At 39.5% G+C, this 19,409-nt stretch overlaps 1 protein-coding gene across 3 annotated transcripts; it reads left to right on the top strand.

The window, feature by feature from the left end:
• Positions 1-1,182: 1,182 nt before the first annotated feature.
• Positions 1,183-15,560, top strand: LOC149816182 (CDPK-related kinase 5-like). 3 transcript variants are annotated; one of them, XM_089987460.1, is made up of 11 exons: positions 1,183-1,191; positions 4,407-4,537; positions 4,716-4,757; positions 5,891-5,999; positions 12,717-12,795; positions 12,904-13,200; positions 13,278-13,390; positions 14,503-14,610; positions 14,750-14,812; positions 14,916-15,083; positions 15,420-15,560. In XM_089987460.1, exons 2-11 carry the CDS (start codon positions 4,407-4,409, stop codon positions 15,558-15,560), a joined length of 1,251 nt encoding a protein of 416 aa, XP_089843586.1. In that variant the 5' UTR covers positions 1,183-1,191. The 3 variants fall into 3 exon arrangements, with proteins under 3 accessions (XP_089843586.1, XP_089843585.1, XP_089843584.1); XM_089987459.1 differs by lacking the exon at positions 1,183-1,191 and adding an exon at positions 4,350-4,373; XM_089987458.1 differs by lacking the exon at positions 1,183-1,191.
• The last annotated feature ends 3,849 nt before the right edge of the window (positions 15,561-19,409 follow it).

The following is a 19,409-nucleotide window of genomic DNA, read 5'->3' as shown; positions in this document are numbered from 1 at the left end:
ACTGGGTCCATACACTATGGACTTTCTTTTCCAGCAGCATAAACCTGACCTGCTAGGGTCTGGACCTAGGGATGGCAGTGGAATGAGGTGGGTGGGGGTTGGGGGGACAAGGTCTGGACCTGACCATCTCTGGGACTGTGGGGCCCAACAATAAAGTAGACGTGGGGTGATCTGGTAGAGCAGCACAAAAAAGTAAAACATAAAAAAAAAATGGTGTTTTTCACTCGTAACATAAAATTTTAGCTAATATTTTCTCTTTATATATTTAAAATAGTATTAAAAAAGTTAACGAAATTGACATGTTGAGTAGTGTGGAGCCTGTGTTTTACTTGGATATAAATTCATAATTTCTGCCAATCCAAATTTACGATAAGTTGGCGGGGTTAGAAAGGGGTAGGTCCAATGCTTGTATAAGGTGAGTATTTAAGAGTGTTAGCACTGAGGCAAATTTTTTTGAAAGGTAGTTCTGTAGTTTTATCCTACTCCTTACTGTATCAACTATCACCAGTAGACTCCATGTAAAATTAGTAGACTCCTATTTAAGGAGGCATCCTCCTCATATTGTGTATCTTAATCAATAAAAAAAAGCTCAATACGATCGTGAACGTACGTAAGCAGTTTTTGCCAAACTACATAAAATTCTTGTTTTTGTGTGTAGTTGTTTTCTTTTCATGCTTGTTTCTTCGGCCCATCAGTAAGTTGAAGGGTCGTTCTCAAGCATGACATCTAGCTGACACGAATGTGCTCATAGGCTCTCAACCTTTATGGATAAGAATACATGATCACTATTGTTTACATAATTTTTCTCTTTATCACCATATTCTGCTATATCTTTCTTTATCTCCATTACATGTATTTTTCATTTTCTCTTTTAATAATATACCTCTTTTTCTTACAACAGATCATGGCCTCCACTTTTGACAATAACAATTACAATTACAATTTTAAGTTTAGATTTATATTTTTAATGTCATTTTATTTCCTTTCTCTTAGTTGTCTGTTTTGATCTTTTGTTCAATTTCCTTTTGAACCTTTACTGAATCTGATTAATTGGTTATTGGCTAATCAGGTTCTGAGTTGGGTTCATATTCAGATGGGAGAAAGGCTAATACAGAATCCGATTATTTACATGTAAATGTTGGATACGAATATCCATCAGATTCAGTTAAAAAATTTATACCAAAAAACAGAGCTGGATTTGGGTGGGATGTCAGATAAGATCCGACCCATTGAAGTGCAAGACTATCACTTGGCGGGTAATTTGGTAGTTCAAATTAGTGGTCAAAGATTGTCGAGGTGAAGAACAAGTGTACCGTGGTTTTTGCTTCAAATTTTGGGCCTTTATTTGTATAGATTGACTCAAATTACTTGGGTGTTTCAATTCAAGGACAGACAACCATCAAGGGTAGAGTGGAATGTTTCTGTCTTGGCTGTCCATTATCTTGGTACATGCCATGGAGGACAATGTGGGCACTACTATGATATTCAAGGTAGGGTGGTCGCCGGTCGTTTGAGGGTTATCATCATAAAAATAGAGAGTTATTGCATATTCAATCCTCACCGTAAATTACCACCCATGTGGTAAGCGGGGCCCAGCTTGCCTTTGAAAAAAATAAAAATTCTTACTGCAAATTTAACTAGTTATGGCAGTGGCCGGGGGTGGTGGGGGGGGGGGGACAAGGTCTCCACCCTCGCCCCGTCTCAAAATTCCATCCTCCATCCTCGTATGGGTTTTGATTTTAACCTCAATCCCCGTTTCATGTCCTCCATCCCCAGTTCAAACGGCCGAGGCGGGGCGGGGCGAGGGCCCGTTTCTCTTAGGTCCACTGTCATCTTTAAAGATCATATTAGCATTTTACTAACGGGAATCAGGGGCAGGGCAAGGCAGGGGAAAGCATAAGTCCATCCCCACTTCCATTCCTACACGGGTTTTGATTTAACCTCCATCCCCGTTTCATGTCCTCCATGCCCGATCCAAACGAGGTGACGTGGGGTGGAGCCCCATTTTCCCTTAGTCTACTGCCATCCCTAAATTTAACTTAATGGAGACATGGCCTTACTCTCACAGTTTTCAAGTGATATTCATAGTCAAAGAGAGTGTGAGGGAGAGAGCATGTAACACTTTTTTCCTAGTAATAGGAAACAAGAATCCATGATAAAAATATTCTATCAACGATCGATATAATACCGAGAAAAATGACATTTTAAAAAATCTCACCTTTACTTCATAATATTTTTATATTATTTAAATTTTTATTTGTGTTTTATATGCTTTATATATTTATATATTTGCTAATATTTTCTTGAGATTTTTTTAACAAAACCCACAATATTCAAAGATTTTCCCTTGGCAAGGTTTTCGTGAAAACAATATTTGTGACATTCGTGGGATCTCACCGTCTCACATAGGTGACGATATTGCAGATATGAAATTATCATGTTTTATCACGATATTAATGCAATGTTAGTGCTTCACACACATATATATATATAATACGGTGCTCCTGGAGCACCTACTCTCTTGTAATAGGCGTTGGATCATTTAAAATCTAACGGCTATGCTGAAACTTAAATATGCATTCAGCTGGAACCTGCGTGCTTTCTAAATTTTTATTAAAAGAGAAATTAATGGGATGAACGTTTAAGAAAGATTAATGTTATCTCTCTCTCTCTCTAATAACTAGATCTCTCTCACTCACACATGTATATGTGGATAGACACGGATGATAGAATGATTACACATGCATCAATGCCCTTCCACATTGGACATGGTTGTTAGACATGAATGCATGTGTGAGAATGCCATCATCCACGGATGCATGTGAGAGCATGCCATCATCTATGCATCCATGTGTGAACATGATGGAATGAATGCCCAACGTGGATAGACATGAATGCATGTGTGCGCATGCCATCGTCCATGTCATGTGAGAAAGAAGGATCCGTATATGCATGTGTGAGAGAGACAGGGAGAACCATATAACATTTAAGAAAGATTTACATGGTTGTTAGACATGAATGCATGTGTGAGAATGCCATCATCCACGGATGCATGTGAGAGCATGCCATCATCTATGCATCCACGTGTGAACATGATGTAATGAATGTCCAACTTGGATAGACATTAATGCATGTGTGCACATGCCATCGTCCATGTCATGTGAGAAAGAAGGATCCGTATATGCATGTGTGAGAGAGACAGGGAGAGCCATATAACATTTAAGAAAGATTTACTTTCTTAAATAATTGATCTTTCTCATAATGAGAATTTGGAAAGCATGCAAGTACAATTTAAGTAAGCTTGTATATATTACAGCCGTTGGATATCAAAAAATTTAATGGCTATTAAAAGAGGTGCTTTCATAGCATTATATATATATATATATATATATATATATATATATATATATATATATATATATATATATATATATATATATATATGTTTTTTCATATAATAACCAAAATTTTGAGATTCTCATCCTCAAGGGCTTTATTGAACAAGCCAGGTAGGTGGGCCCGCTTGAGGATGGTCCTCTGAGAGTGGGGCCACGCAAGTTGCTTTTCACTTTTTTTAGTTAATCCTCATGGGCTATGCCATTTTGGTGGCGTGTCCTTAGTGACCCAATATATATATATATATATATAGTGTATGTGTGTGTGACCTATGTCACAGGGACTCTCCAACTTGGTGCCGCACCCGCATCGTACCTGTACCTGCAACTGCACCCGCACCCGATGCGGTCAACCTAACCCTGGGTGCAATCAACGCACCCAAGGTCATTTATGTCCAACTTTTAGACTTTATATATATATATATATATATATATATAATTTTTTATATTTTTGCTGCACCCCCCACCCAAGTTTTTTTAAAGTGACGCACCCCCGCACCCGCACCCGCACCCATGTGACATAGATAGTCACCAATATTGCTGATATTTGGAAAATATCATGATATTAACATTGTTTTTTTGCAACAGCGGAACAAACCTGAAAGTATCACAATGTTTTCAAAATATCACCAGACACATTTTATTGTGATATTATCACGATGTTTTTGCTAGATATGTGGATCATTTCCGTGCAAAAGCATTGAAAAAGAATGCTAAACAACTGGTGTGGCCTGCTAGACAGTACGACACTATCTTTGTATGAATATGAAATGTTGCTTTCCAGCAAACTTCTTTATTTTATTGCAGAATCTGTTCATGTTGTTTGCCTAGTTTGCCTTTACCCCTCCCTTATATGGAGGTCTTCAATTTGTGCACAGGAGATGATTTAATTCCAAATCTAATTAAAAATTTGTGATTTATTCTTGACAGGGTAGTTCTTCAATTTATGCACTAAAAATGATTTATCCAAACTCCAAAGCTAATTAAAAACTTGTGTTTTGTTTATCACAGATGACTTCGGCCATTGCTTTTGAAGATGTCCGTAGGGAGGTGAAAATTTTGAGAGCATTGACAGGACATAACAATCTAGTGGAATTTTATGATGCAAATGAAGATAATGACAATGCGTATATAGTAATGGAGTAAGTGCTGAAATTGCTTCTGTTATTCTTGAGATATAGATCTAGCCAGTTTTGTTCTGATTTCTAATTGTGTATATGCATGTATGTTTCATTGTTGAAAGTTCAATTATTTCTTCTTATGGCTTTCTTTGAAGTGATTGAACTAATTTTGTGGATTAATATTTTCTTTCTTATTCAGATTATGTGAAGGAGGGGAGCTTTTAGATTGGATACTTGCAAGGTGCTTCTTTCACTAGTGATTAATGTTAAAAACTGCAAAATCATAGATCCACTCATTTTTTTGAGGCGTAAGTTTTTCCGTTTTTAGAATGTTCAAAATGCATGTTTGCATCAATTTTATCCAAGCTGGGAGTAGTACTCATTGTTAGGTGTAAGAAGGGAGGGGAGGGAGAATTCAAATATGAAACGTGGGCTGTTTTCCTTCTTTTTGGAGAAGGTTGGTTTTGATGACGTGGAATAGTCTCATATTGTTTGTGTTTGAGGTTGTTGTGGGGTTTATAACCCACATGTAAACTCTTACACTTGTTCCTGAGAACAAAAGGTTGGGATGACTACCACACACACGCGCGCGCGCGCGCCCGCCTGCCGTGCCGAGCCGGGCCGGGTTCGGGTTCGGGTAATTGGCCATGTTTGCACTATATGTGGAGGCGAATCTTTTCTAAGGGGAGTACTTCCGTACGCCTTAGCCTTTTACACAGTATTAACATGCTTTCGTTGTTCTTATTGTGTTCTATGCACCTGTTTGTCTATTTGCTTGTCTGGATTTTGGTGTAATGCGGAACTCGACATGCCTGCTCCTTGTTTCTGTTTCGATCTGTTGAAAATCATGATTTGTATTATGCTGCATATTATGATTTATATCATGTTTTATATCATGATGATGATTGTGAAACTGTGTGATCCGAAAAACGATCCAACACTCATTGTGTTCCTCCTACCTAAGATCCCTTGGCCGTGATAATGTAGTTTTGTGAATCAAATTATCTTGACCTAGTATGCATTTGGTTGGGAAGGAATTCAAAAGCTCTCCAAGAAGGGTTGCAATTGTATGGGGACCCTTACAAGCATCCAATAGATTTTAAGCTTGTTCTTCAAAATTAAATGGTCAAAGAGGGAGTTTGACTGGATCATTTCTTATATATTATGATTGGCTTTTTTTTTCTTTTGGGGAGTCAAAGAAGAAAGTGTTTTGTGTCTATAAATGGCTTTATAGTACACTTTAACTTCTAGAATCTAAAAGATAAAAAGGGAAATATCTCTTCAAACTTTTGTGAGCTGGCCTTAACTCTTAAGAAAAAGCATTTCATCTTTCCTGCTTTCCATAAACTAACAACATAATATTTTCTTTGATAGGGGTGGAAAATACTCGGAAGATGATGCCAAGGCTGTTATGGTACATATTTTAAATGCAGTTGCATTCTGTCATCTCCAGGGTGTGGTTCATCGGGACCTCAAACCAGAGGTAAAACCTTATGGCAGGTCCTGCTATGTAGTTCTCTTTGTTCCATTTTGTTGTTGGTTTGGAAATATTTGTTAAAATGGAAAGTTCGGCTAAGGTAAATCAGTTATACAATTCAAATTCAAATCTAAGATTTGAATTTGAATGTTCCAATCCATCATCCGGATAACCAGGACCTACCTTTCCTATTATTTCCCTTTTCATCCGGATTCACAACACTGAATGAGATATGGTAGTTGTAACGTTACCTTATGTAAATAAATCCTATAACAATACCATGTGTAGACAGTCATCTGAATGTAAATATAAATATCGAATGAATGGTTCAGGGTGGAACAACGAACCACCGTTTTCATCATCTTGGTTCAGTATTGATCCTCTTAGACTTTAACATGGTATCAGAGCCATATTGAATCAAGATGGCTGAGATGATATCTGAAGTCGTTGCCAAGGAGATGACCATCTCAAATATGGATGTGGACAATCCATTCTACGTATATCATTCCGACAGTCCGGGCATCACACTGGCCTCACAACCATTGAACGACGACAACTACGTCACTTGGTGTCGTGCCATGACCATGGCGCTCACTGCAAAGAATAAGTTGGGATTCATAGATGGGACTATTCTGAAGCCATTTGAGCCACCATCCCTCATTGCGTCATGGACGCGATGCGATAATATGGTGCAGTCGTGGATACTAAACGCTCTCCACAAAGATCTGGCCTCTACAGTTCTATATGCAGAATCTGCGGCTGAGGTATGGTCTGAACTAAAGAAACATTTTTATCAGACGAATGCCCCTCGTATATATCAAATCCAGCAGCATATTATAAGTTGCAAGCAGATGCAGTCGTCTGTGGCAGCATACTTCACAAAATTGAAGGGATTGTGGGACGAGCTTGCATCATACGCCACTCTTCCACAATGTTCCTGTGGGGGAATGAGAGCTGTTTTTGAATTACAGCAAAGGGATCAGCTGATTCAATTCTTGATGGGTTTAAATGAAAGTTACAATGGTATACATAGTCAAATTCTTCTAATGGACCCAATTCCTACTGTCTCGAAAGCATACAATCTCATTATTCAAGAAGAAAGACAAAGGGAAATCAATGCTATACCGGTTGGTTCAAAATCCATTGTTGCGGTTGCTTTACAAAGACATGATCAAGAAAGAGAGTTTTCAATTAGAGGAAGAAACAAAAGCCGGATGAGATGCGATCACTGTGGAAAAGTTGGACATATAAAGGCAAAGTGCTACCAACTCGTAGGATACCCAAGTAGATCTTCTGATGAACAACAACGACGCATCAAAGCCAATGCTACTAGTGCATCCAGCATGGAATCCAAGCCATATTTTTCTCCCGAACTCATTCAAAAATTTACTGAGTTCATGACAAAAGAATCTCAGTCCAATGGTGAGCCAAAAATAAACCTCGTAGGTAAAGATCAAACCCCCTCATATACCAATTTGACCTGGATTATTGACACAGGTGCAACACACCACATAACCAATTCTTTAAAAGCTCTAAATTTACCGAAAATAGCAAAATGTTCACCCGTGAGCCTTCCCAATGGAACGACTTCTCAAGTCACTCATGTTGGAGACGTGACACTGAAACCAAATCTTATCCTTAAAGACGTCCTACACATCCCCACATTTTCCTTTAATCTTATTTCCGTCCCAAAATTATGTCGTGATTCCAATTGCAAAGTCACTTTTAACGAGTCCATTTGTAATATGCAGGACCTTCACTCAATGACTATGATTGGAACGGATAGACTCTCAAATGGCTTGTATGTGTTGGATAATGCATGTGTTGCTGCCACATCTTGCATGGGTGTCGATTCCCGAACTTGGCACAATCGGCTTGGACATGCTCCTTACTCAAAAATAAGTTCTCTGCTTAATACTCATTTTCAATTCAATAAAATTCTTGATGACTGTGCAATTTGCCATTATGCCAAACAATCTTGCTTGCCTTTTCATTCGAGCTCTATATCCACTCATGAGATCTTTGAATTAATCCACTGTGATATATGGGGAGGTTACCACGTTGCTTCCTTATCAGGAGCTCACTATTTTCTCACTATAGTCGATGTTTTTCAAGATGCACATGGACTTACCTTATGAGACATAAATCTGAAACTTATGGGTTACTAAATTTTTTTTTTGCATTAGTGAAAAATCAATATGGAACTTGTGTAAAATGTATAAGGAGCGACAATGGATCTGAGTTTTTTTCCCATGAAATTCAAGAACTTTTGAATAACTTAGGCATTGATCGTCAAAACAGTTGTGTCGCCACACCCCAACAAAATGGAGTGGTAGAGCGCAAACACAAGGATTTACTCAACATTGCTAGGGCTTTGATGTTCCAAGCAAACTTACCTCCTCAATTTTTGGGGGAAAGTGTTTTAACGACAACCTACATTATGAACAGACTACCATCACACCCTATTTTGAACAAAACTCCTTATGAGATCTTGCACAAAAGAACCCTAAATATGAACATCTCAGAACTTTTGGATGTCTATGCTACGCTGTCAACATTCATAAGAAAAGCAAGTTTGATACTCATGCCATTAAAGGTATTTTTGTTGGATATCCGTATGGGCAGGCCGCATATAAGGTTTATGACATTGAAAATCAAACCCTTTTCACCAGTCGTGATGTCAGATTTTATGAGGCAAACTTTCCGTTCCAAAACGCACCAAAATCCCATGATGAAGAATGCACCGTCTTACCCCTTCCCATAGGTGATCACAATTTGGATGAAGTTCAAGGATCATCACCTGTCACTGAATCCGCTCAAGCCAACTATCAACCAAACGAGTCAGAGCCAAACAACACTCATCCTGAATCAAGACATGATCTCATCCAACTCCAGTCCGTACCGCTCGAAGAACCAAATCCGGATCCACCACCTCACAATGAGCATCCTAGGCGCTCTGTGCGGACTCGGCATATACCCATGCATTTAAAAGACTACAAGTGTTTCTCGGTCTTTCCAGCATTCCATTCAGAAGCCTTGAGTGAAGGAATTGGACAATCCAAAGATACTCGTTATCCCCTCATTAACTACCTCAGCAATGACAATTATATCACAACTCACAAGCACTTCCTCACAGCCTTAGTAAAACATCAAGAGCCAATAACCTTTCTTCAAGCCATGCAGGATGCAAAGTGGCAGGAAGCAATGAGCGTTGAAGTACGAGCATTAGAAGACAATCACACTTTGACCCTCACACATTTGCCTTCAGGAAAAACACCCATTGGGTGCAAATGGGTCTACAAAATCAAGTACAAGTCAGACGGATCCATCGAACGATATAAAGCACGACTAGTGGCAAAGGGCTACACACAAATTGAGGGAATCGACTACAATGAAACTTTTGCACCAGTCGCAAAAGTCACCACGATACAGTGTATACTTGCATTGGCAGCAATTTACAACTGGCATTTATTCCAAATTGACGTCAACAATGCATTTTGCATGGAGATCTGAAAGAAGAAGTATATATGCAACTTCCTCCTGGTTTTTCCCAAAAAGAGAGGAATATGGTATGCCGACTCAACAAATCCATATACGGTTTAAAGCAATCTTCTCGTAATTGGTTTGCCAAACTGACGGATCAACTCAAATTCATGGGTTTTGTGCAATCCAAGGCATATTATTCCTTATTTTAAAAAACAAGTGACAAAGGAAAAATATTTCTCATCATTTACGTAGATGACATAATCATCGCTGGAGATGACTATGAAGGAATGACGTCATTGAAAACTATCATTAACGATAAGTTCCAGTTAAAAGATCTGGGGAAACTAAAGTATTTCCTAGGAATTGAAGTAGCACGATCATGAAGTGGGATCTTCTTATCCCAAAGAAAATATTGCCTTGAAATATTGCAGGAGGCTCGCTACTTTAGAGTGAAACCCTCTCACATCCCTATGGAACAAAATCTAAAGTTGAACAATGAACATGGAGAGCTACTCAAAGATCCAACCCACTATCGGAAAATAGTAGGTAAGCTCATATACCTTACTATCACAAGGCCCGACCTAGTACATGCGGTCCATATTCTGAGCCAATTCATGCACCAACCACGCACTACACATCAGGAAGCTATGAACAAGCTGCCCAGATATGTGAAAGGCACCATAGGACGAGGAATTCTCATGTCTTCCAATTGTCCGATTCAGATCAATGGATTCTGTGACTCAGACTGGGCATCCTGCCCAATGACTAGGCGATCGACCACCGGGTATTGTGTTATGATTGGAAACAGTCCGATAAGTTGGAAGAGCAAAAAGCAACATACGATATCCAGATCATCTGCTGAAGCGGAGTACAGATCTATGGCGCTTGCAAGCTGTGAGCTTACTTGGGTTAAGAGTCTTTTGAAGGACCTGGGAATTCAACATAACCAACCCATGAATTTATACTGCGACAACCAGGCAGCATTGCATATTGCTGCAAACCCAGTTTTTCATGAGAGAACCAAACACATCGAGATCGATTGCCACACTATACGGGATAAAATACAAAATGGAGAAATCAAAACATGCTTTATTCCCTCGTCAGAACAAGTAGCCAATTTATTCACTAAGTCAGTTGGACGTGATGCGTTTAAGAAGTTACAGGTCAAGTTGGCAATAGCTGATCCAAGATTACCAACTTGAGGGGGCCTGTTAAAATGGAAAGTTCGGCTAAGGTAAATCAGTTATACAATTCAAATTCAAATCTAAGATTTGAATTTGAATGTTCCAATCCATCATCCGGATAACCAGGACCTACCTTTCCTATTATTTCCCTTTTCATCCAGATTCACAGCACTGAATGAGATATGGTAGTTGTAAGGTTACCTTATGTAAATAAATCCTGTAACAATACCATATGTAGACAGTCATCTGAATGTAAATATAAATATCGAATGAATGGTTCAGGGTGGAACAACGAACCACTGTTTTCATCATCTTGGTTCAGTATTGATCCTCTTAGACTTTAACAATATTTTTGGTAAAAAGCTTCACAATAGTGTATGCTGCCTCCATGTTGCGTGACATTGTGGTTGCCATGTATCCAACTCATTCTTGTCAATGCCAAAAGTGTGCAAGACATGTCTGGAAATGTCAGTTAATGTTATATAGATGTATGTTGCAGGAAATGGTGGAATGCTTATGACCAATCCTGTGGTAGTGCTCTTGATATCTGGAACATAGAAGAAGACCTTCTATTTTACAATGAAAAAGATTTCATGACTGGCAGGTTGCAAGCTTACGTAAGGACCTGCCAGAATAATGAGCGTATATTCTCAAACCTTTAATTAATTTAATTGTAATCTGTTAGTTGATGGGACTAGAAGCCCTTACTAGTTACTGCTGCTTTTGCCTCTGCGTATACTGTGATCCAATCTGATCTCCTCTTTTTGTGCTATTTGAATCATGTTGACCAGTTTGTTTTCTGGTTAGATTGTTAAAAAAGAAAGTTGCCAGGATTGGTTGGCCCCCTCAACTGGTCCAGATCGATCATACTCACTTGGACTCCCCCTTGGCATGACAGGTTATAATTTCCTTCCCATTCTCTTCTTCAAACATCCAAAAACCAAATCCACCATCATCATGAGTCGAAGCCCCATCATTGCCAACTTCTTCTTGATCCTATGACTCATATTTCATGCCTTGGCTTGCCTTCCACTCTGCTCTACATTCATCACAGTCCTTTTCATCTGATGTATGAAAAATCATTGATCCAAAATATCCAGAGCTTGAAGGTTCACTTGGAGACTGTTTAACAGCACATCAGGTTCTACTGCTTCAATAATGTTTAATTTATGATATAGACCTTGAAGAAATTGATAATGAATGCAGAGCTTGAAGGTTCACTTGGAGAAACCATTGATCATATACTCTATTTTTGTTTTTTAAGGGTTTTTCCTCAAAAAAAAATGGAAAAATTAGAACAAAATTGGTTCTTCCTCTACACTCAATATTCATGATTTTATTTCCGACATAACTTTTGCAAGGAAACTGAGTAAAGAAGCTATGCATCTGAGATGCAACTTTGACGCTAGTTATTTTAAACTATGCATATAATTATAAGGTTGGCGTCCTTATTTTGCTTCTTCACTGTAACTAGTCCAACCATATTGAGCAGAATAATGGTTTTCAAAAGGCAGATTTTCAGGCTAATATTTATATATTCTTTGGCCACAATTCAAAAAACAGAAAAGAAGGAAATTGTGTAACTAATCTTACAAATTATTTTTTCTCCTGATTTTATAGATCTATAATCCTTACATGTCCTTTCTGTTAGCCCTTTAAAACCTCTGCAACTGGTTGCAGATCATAGCTAAGCAACTAATATGCTGAGTGAAGTATGATTCAGAGCAGAACTTCTGGAAGATCCTCAGATTTATCCTAGTATTAGAATTGCAATGCTTGCCTTTCTATTTATTGGGGGGATAGTTATCATGAATTTATTTGCAATGCTGAATTTGTTCATGATATGCTTGGATATCTATTTAATCCCGGCATAGTCAAATAGATTAAATTTGCTTGTACAAAATTATGCACTACTGTTGTCTGTAAATATTAAGGTTTCAAGAATTCTCATGTTTTTATGCAGAGCTTAAACTCTTATGTAAGTTCATATATTCCTGTCTGTTGAACATCTCTAGATGCTATCTTTTCTAATAACCCTTTCTTTTTGTTACAGAATTTTCTTTTTACTTCAAAGGATGAGAATTCCCAATTGAAGGCCATAGACTTTGGTCTATCAGACTTTGTAAAACCAGGTTAAGTCAGTTTAATTTCTTTATTGGATACTTAAATCCACTTCACTTGCCATTTTCTAATTTTGCTCCCTTGAATTCCTAAGCGGGATTGTGAAACTTGTCTTGCAGAGGAAAGGCTCAATGACATTGTAGGAAGTGCATACTATGTTGCACCTGAAGTTTTACATAGGTCTTACAGTACAGAAGCAGATGTATGGAGTATTAGGGTGATTGCTTATATTCTCCTTTGTGGGAGTCGTCCTTTTTGGGCTAGAACTGAATCTGGTATCTTTCGGTCTGTTCTAAAAGCTGATCCTAGTTTTGATGAGCCTCCTTGGCCATCATTATCATCTGAAGCAAAGGACTTTGTGAAACGCTTATTAAATAAAGATTCACGCAAAAGAATGTCTGCTGCTCAAGCTTTAAGTGAGTGCTTCATGACTAGACAGAATGTTGCAGTGATGGCTTTGCCATCTGAATTACTGACCTTTCCCCTTCTGCAGGCCATCCCTGGATCAGAAATTACAACAATGCAAAGGTTCCATTTGATATTCTAGTTTTCAAACTAATTAAGGCCTATTTATGCTCCTCATCACTGCGAAAGGCAGCTTTGAAGGTGTGTGTATCATTTTGTTGAAGGAAAACTCATATTCACACACACACACACACACACACACACACACACAGGTGGTAGAGCCAGGTTTTTTAACTTGGGGGCATCGTATACACATGTTGGATGCCTTCAGTTGGTCCTCATTTGGCACCTGAGGGCATCCTAGTGTGAACGGAAAGCAAAGTTTCTCAAATTGTTCCACCTATTTAATGAGCTAATGTTGTCTCTATTATGTTTTTGGATGTGAGAGTGGACATGATTCACAAAAGCCAACCTTTGAGTTTTAGGACTCATAGTTCTAGAGGGACAGGAACTGCTTGAGTTTCCTTGTCTATAGCTTGGTGAGGGCCGAGAAGCATTGCTAGCTAAGGGAAGCCTGCTATAAAACTGGAGTTGCTTGCTGTATTAAAATGCAGTGTACTTCTAAAACATCACTATTTAAAAAAGAAAAATTATAGAAAATGTTTAAACTTTTATCATTAAAGCACACTTAGAAAGGGCAATTGTGGTTTGCTTTCTATAGGAGTCAAATTTCCTTAATTATGTAACCATGTCTGCTTCTGATGGAAGTGCAATCGGGTCATTATAAATCTGCAATTTCTGATGTCCTTGTCAACATTCTTCCTATGACCTGGAATCAGTCTGTGGAAGCACCAGGCTTCCATATTTGAATGTGGCTTTTGTGAAAGTGAGCTTCATATATATATATATATATATATATATATATATATATATATATATATATATATATATATATATATATATATATATATATATATATATATATATATATATATATATATATATAATGGGCTTAACCATGGATTAAACTTCTTTCTTTTATCTCAAGGTGAAACTACTTTCTCCAACTTATCAGCCTCTGCAAATGGTTCATTGATTCTCTTTTAATCAGTGATTTTGCTTTCTGGATCGTTCTTTATTTAGTTTGCTGCAAATGCTGCAGATCATGGTGCTTCTGTGCTTCTGTTTTTGTATGCTTGCATGCATGTGTTGATATTGCAAAAAGGACCATTTAAATGAGTCAAACTAGAAAAATCTCCTTTCTGTTGGATCAAATATCATATAACTTTTGGTTTATTTGTTTCCCGTGGCAGGCTCTGTCAAAGACCTTCACAGTCGATGAGGTTTTCTACCTGAGGGAGCAATTTGCACAATTGGAGCCTAACAAGAATGGGTGCATTTCTTTGGAGAATATAAGGATGGTTTGTTCTCTTTCCTTGTATCGTTTAGGAATGCTTTATTGAAGTGATGGTGAAGGATCCTGTGAAGTTGATAATGTTGATGCTGTAATGCAGCAACTATTTTCCTCAATGATGTGTCTAAACTCTCTGCGGTGGACAGGCCCTCACAAAACATGCAACTGAGGCAATGAAAGAGTCCCGTGTTCATGAATTCCTGAATTCAGTATGTCACTTTCCTAGTGATATGATTGTTTAAAGTTCTTTAACATTATTATGGAGAAGTCTTAACTTTTTCTAATGCAACCCCCATTGTACTCTTATGGCAGATGACTGTTCTTCAATATAGAAAAATGGATTTTGAAGAGTTCTGTGCTGCTTCAATAAGTGTGCACCAGCTCGAAGGACTTGATAGGTGGGAGCAACACGCTCGGGGTGCTTACGAGCTTTTTGAGAAGGATGGGAACAGGGCAATTGTCATTGAGGAACTTGCTACGGTGTGCTTTAAGTGCTCATGTTTATTTGCTTTGTGCATGGTGGTCCTAATTGGTATATGAATTGATGGTTGATTGATTGCTGTTCGTGTGACTTTTCCAGACAACTGATTTTCTTTTCTGTTATACTGGGAATTATTATCATGAGCCTGGTGGTTATGTACCTGTATGGGTCATAGTTTTAATTTCTTTGCATTTTAAGGGCCATATCTTTGCCACGTGTAAGGTGGACACTGATGTGGATGTAGATTGTGCGTGCATGATTAAAAGCGTGAATTTGGTTACTATCAGATCTTGGATCGCTCTGGGGGAAGCTAATGCCATTTTTTATCTTTCTAGGAACTTGGTCTTCCTCCTGCTGCTCCAGTGCATACAGTTCTTCATGATTGGATCAGGCAGACAGATGGGAAGCTTAGTTTCCTGGGTTTCGTCAAACTGTTGCATGGCATATCATCACGGACCTTTGCCAAAGCACAGTAGTTTGGCATTTAATTCGTAGTCCATATCTGTTTCCAGTTCGAGGGAGGGGTTTCCATGGATAGGATCTCAACATGGGTCAGCACTTTGGGGCACATTGGGACACCAAGGACGTCCTGAGCTAAAAGAAGCATGCAGTTCAAATTTGTTGAAATCTGCCCGTTAACAGCAAGATTGTGTTAACAGATTTTGGCTCGATGACAAACTGGAAGAGTTGGGACATTGTGATGGGGAAACATCTTTTCATTGTCATGGGAAAGTCTCTGCTAAAATCTGTATCTGTAATTTGTTTTTCAGTCTGAACAGTTCAAAATCCACCATATTAACTGGGTTTCACTGTAAAATTTGGGTTTTTGGTGGATGGTACAGCTCTCTTTCAATATGTTTATGCTTCCCATTTTAGTGTATATTTTTCACCACAGTTCCTCAGTAGCTTCATACTAATTCTGCTATGTATTTACTGTCAATATACACTTGTGTGAAGGAACTGATGTTCAAAGGATGATTACATTTCTAGTTCTAAACTTGAAACGAGAATTGAGATGAGAATAGACCACAAAGTTGTTCATTTTCATGTTTGTTTGGACCCCCACTGATGAACGATTTATTCTCCTTTTTTGTATCGATGAACATCATAACGGAATTCTCTCGTGAGGGCTCCACCTTCCTGGTTAGGGGTGATTGTGGTTTGTCACTTGACATGGAATGACCAAGAAACCTGTAGGAGCCGTACTTTACTGCAAGGTTGAAGCTGAGTGTACTTTTTGGTGGGCATGAGGGCCTCACGGGTTTCGCCAACGGAGGCCTACCAATGTGCAGTTGGTGATGGGAGTTTCTCTTGGCCTAGCCAAAAAAAAAGGAAAAAGTGAAAACGTAAGAAAGAGCGTAGAGGATAACTAAGGAGAACTCAACCATGTACGTGGTTCGACTGATATCAGTCTACATCCACGGGAACGTCTACCAGACCCAGCAGCCATAACACCAAAATGGGAAACAATATCCGCTACACCATGTAACGGGAAGGAGAAGGTTATCCGAGCTGATGGATAGGGATAACCATTATCTTCAGTGTGATCATCCCCAACGGTATAGAAGGTTTCCATATTGGTGGGATCCGTTAGAAGGCTTATCTTCAACACTCCCCCTCAAGTGGGGCGTGTATGTCTAAACATCCCCACTTGCTTATGCAGTTCTCAAATTGGACTGAGCTTGTAGCCTTAGTAAGAGCATCGGCAAGTTGTTCTGAGCTTTTAGTGAAGGGGGTTTGAATCTCACCTTTGGTAACTTTTTCCCGGATGAAGTGATAATCGATCTCGATGTGCTTGGTTCTTTCATGATAGACTGGATTCGCGGCTATGTGTATGGCTGCCTTGTTGTCGCAATGCAGGTTCATAGGGGCTTCAGTTTTGAAGTTCAGTTCCTCCAGAAGGGTTTTGGTCCATGCGAGTTCCCCGGCAGTTGATGCCATGGCCCTGTACTCTGCTTCCGCGCTTGACCTGGCTATGACATTTTGTTTTTTACTCTTCCAGGTGACTAGGTTATCCTCGACGAAGATGCAGTACCCTGTGGTCGATTTTCAGTCGTCTGAGTCTCCAGCCCAGTCGGCGTCTGAGTATCCCTCAATTTTGACATGATTGTTTCTTTTGAATAGGATGCCTTGCCCAGGTGCCTTCTTTATGTATCTTAGAATTCTGTCAACAACTTGCATGTGAGGGGCTTTAGGGTCGTGCATGTACTTGCTCATGGTATTGACTGCGTAGGCCAGGTCGGTGCGGGTAACAGTAAGGTAGATGAGTTTCCCGACGATTTGTTGATACCTTTCTTTATCTATAGGAGTTTTGTCTTCGTGACCTGTGACTTTGACATTGGGATCCATGGGAGTTTTGGCTGGCTTGCACCCCATTTTTCCGGTCTCTTTTAGAATCTCCAGAGCATATTTTCTCTGAGATAGGAAAATTCCCTTTTTTGAGTATGCGACCTCGATTCCTAAAAAAAACCTTAGTCTTCCGAGGTCCTTGATGTCAAATACCTTGTGAAGGTATGTTTTCAGGTCTTCGATGAGGAGTCTGTTGCTTCCTGTTATTATGATGTCGTCGACGTAGACTAGAAGTATAGTGGTATCTGCGCCTTCTTTTCTGACGAATACGGAGTTGTCTGCTTGACTTCGTTGGAATCTTTTGCTTTCTAAAGCGAAGCTGAGCTTGGCGTACCATGCTCTAGGGGATTGCTTTAGGCCGTATATAGCCTTTTTTAATTTGCAGACGAGGTCACTGTTTGCCTTAGGGTGCCCTTGGGGTAATTTCATATACACTTCCTCCTTTAACTCTCCTTGTAGGAATGCATTTTTTACGTCCAGCTGATGTAGGTCCCATCCTTGGTTGCATGCAACGGACAGTAGGATGCGAACTGTGTTCATTTTGGCTACCGGGGCGAATGTCTCGCTGTAATCTATGCCATAGGTTTGAGTGTATCCTTTAGCCACCAACCGGGCTTTGTATCTCTCTATTGTCCCGTCGCTTCTGTATTTGATTTTGTATGTCCATCGGCATCCGACTGCCTTGTGGCCTTTGGGGAGTTGAGAAATTTCCCAGGTATGATTTTTCTTGAGAGCGGTCAGTTCTTCCTTCATGGCGTTTACCCAGAGATAATCCTTCATTGCTTCTTCGTATGACTCAGGTTCGCGATGTTGACTGATCTTGCATAGGTATGATACATACCGAGGTGTGAGGCCTTTATAGCAGACTTGTTTATTGATGGAATAAGCGATATGAGACACGTAGTCGTTGAGCCGTGTAGGAGGTCGAGTGACTCTTTCTGACCTTCGAAGAGGTTCGGCGGCCTGAGATGGAGGACCGGGCGGAAGTTCGTTCCTGTCATTGATTGGTTGACTGACAGTGAGATCAAGAGGTCTCTTCTCTTGCATTACGATGCACTGAATGAAGTCATCGTAGTCACTTGGTGCTGGAGTGGTTGGCTCACCCTGATTGCTGGCATCAGTTTTTTTAGAAGGGAAGTAGGGTTGTTTTTCATCGAAGCTGACGTCTCGGGATATATAGAGTTTTTGCGAGTTGCAGTCGTAACACTTGTACCCCTTCTTAGAGGAGTAGCCAAGGAATAGACATTTGGTTGCTCTCCTGCTGAGTTTATCTCAGTTGTGAGGTGATATCCAGACGTATGTCGTGCATCCGAAGGTTCGAAGATGCTTTAGTTGCGCCTTCTTCCCTTTCAAAAAGATCATAACATGTCACTCTACATTTCTAACTCACGCCCAAGTGAATGGCAGGTTTTAGATCCCCCCCCCCCAAAAAAAAAAAAAAGAAAAAAGAAAAAAAAGACATGGATGGTATAAAAACAATGGAGCTTTTTTTTACTCAGAGAAACCACTCCAGGGGCAGAGACCTAGCCGCAGTGGCGCAGTCTGCCATACTTATGGTCTCTGTTTATGTCAGCGTAAAACTCTGAGGGCTTATCCCAGGGAGTCGCCAAGCTTTGGCTTGCTCACGGAGGTGAGGTGAAGGCCATGGGATTTGAACCTAAACTGCCCGTCAAGCAGTCTAGGCCCCATCCCACTACGCTAAACCCCTTGGCCCTTGAGCCTAAAAACGATGAAATTAATCTGAGATATGCTGAACAAGATGTTGGGAACCATTCAAAGATGCAGAATAGAATAGATACATCTTGGCATTTCTTGAGATGGGTGTGGTATTCATCTCGAGAAATGTTGAGATGGACGGTCAACAGTAGTAGTGCAGCTGTATGCTTAGCATGAAGCGCCGCTGCATAAAGAATTCAAATTAAACCAATTTTTTTAAAGTCTTTAATAACTCTAAAACTCGTGTACTGCCCCAACCC

Source organism: Nuphar pumila, chromosome 14, assembly GCF_984573655.1.
Source record: "Nuphar pumila chromosome 14, dmNupPumi1.hap1.1, whole genome shotgun sequence".
Taxonomy (NCBI): Eukaryota; Viridiplantae; Streptophyta; class Magnoliopsida; order Nymphaeales; family Nymphaeaceae; genus Nuphar; species Nuphar pumila.
Note: the sequence above shows the minus strand (reverse complement) of the source record. Positions and strands in the feature narration are given on the sequence as shown.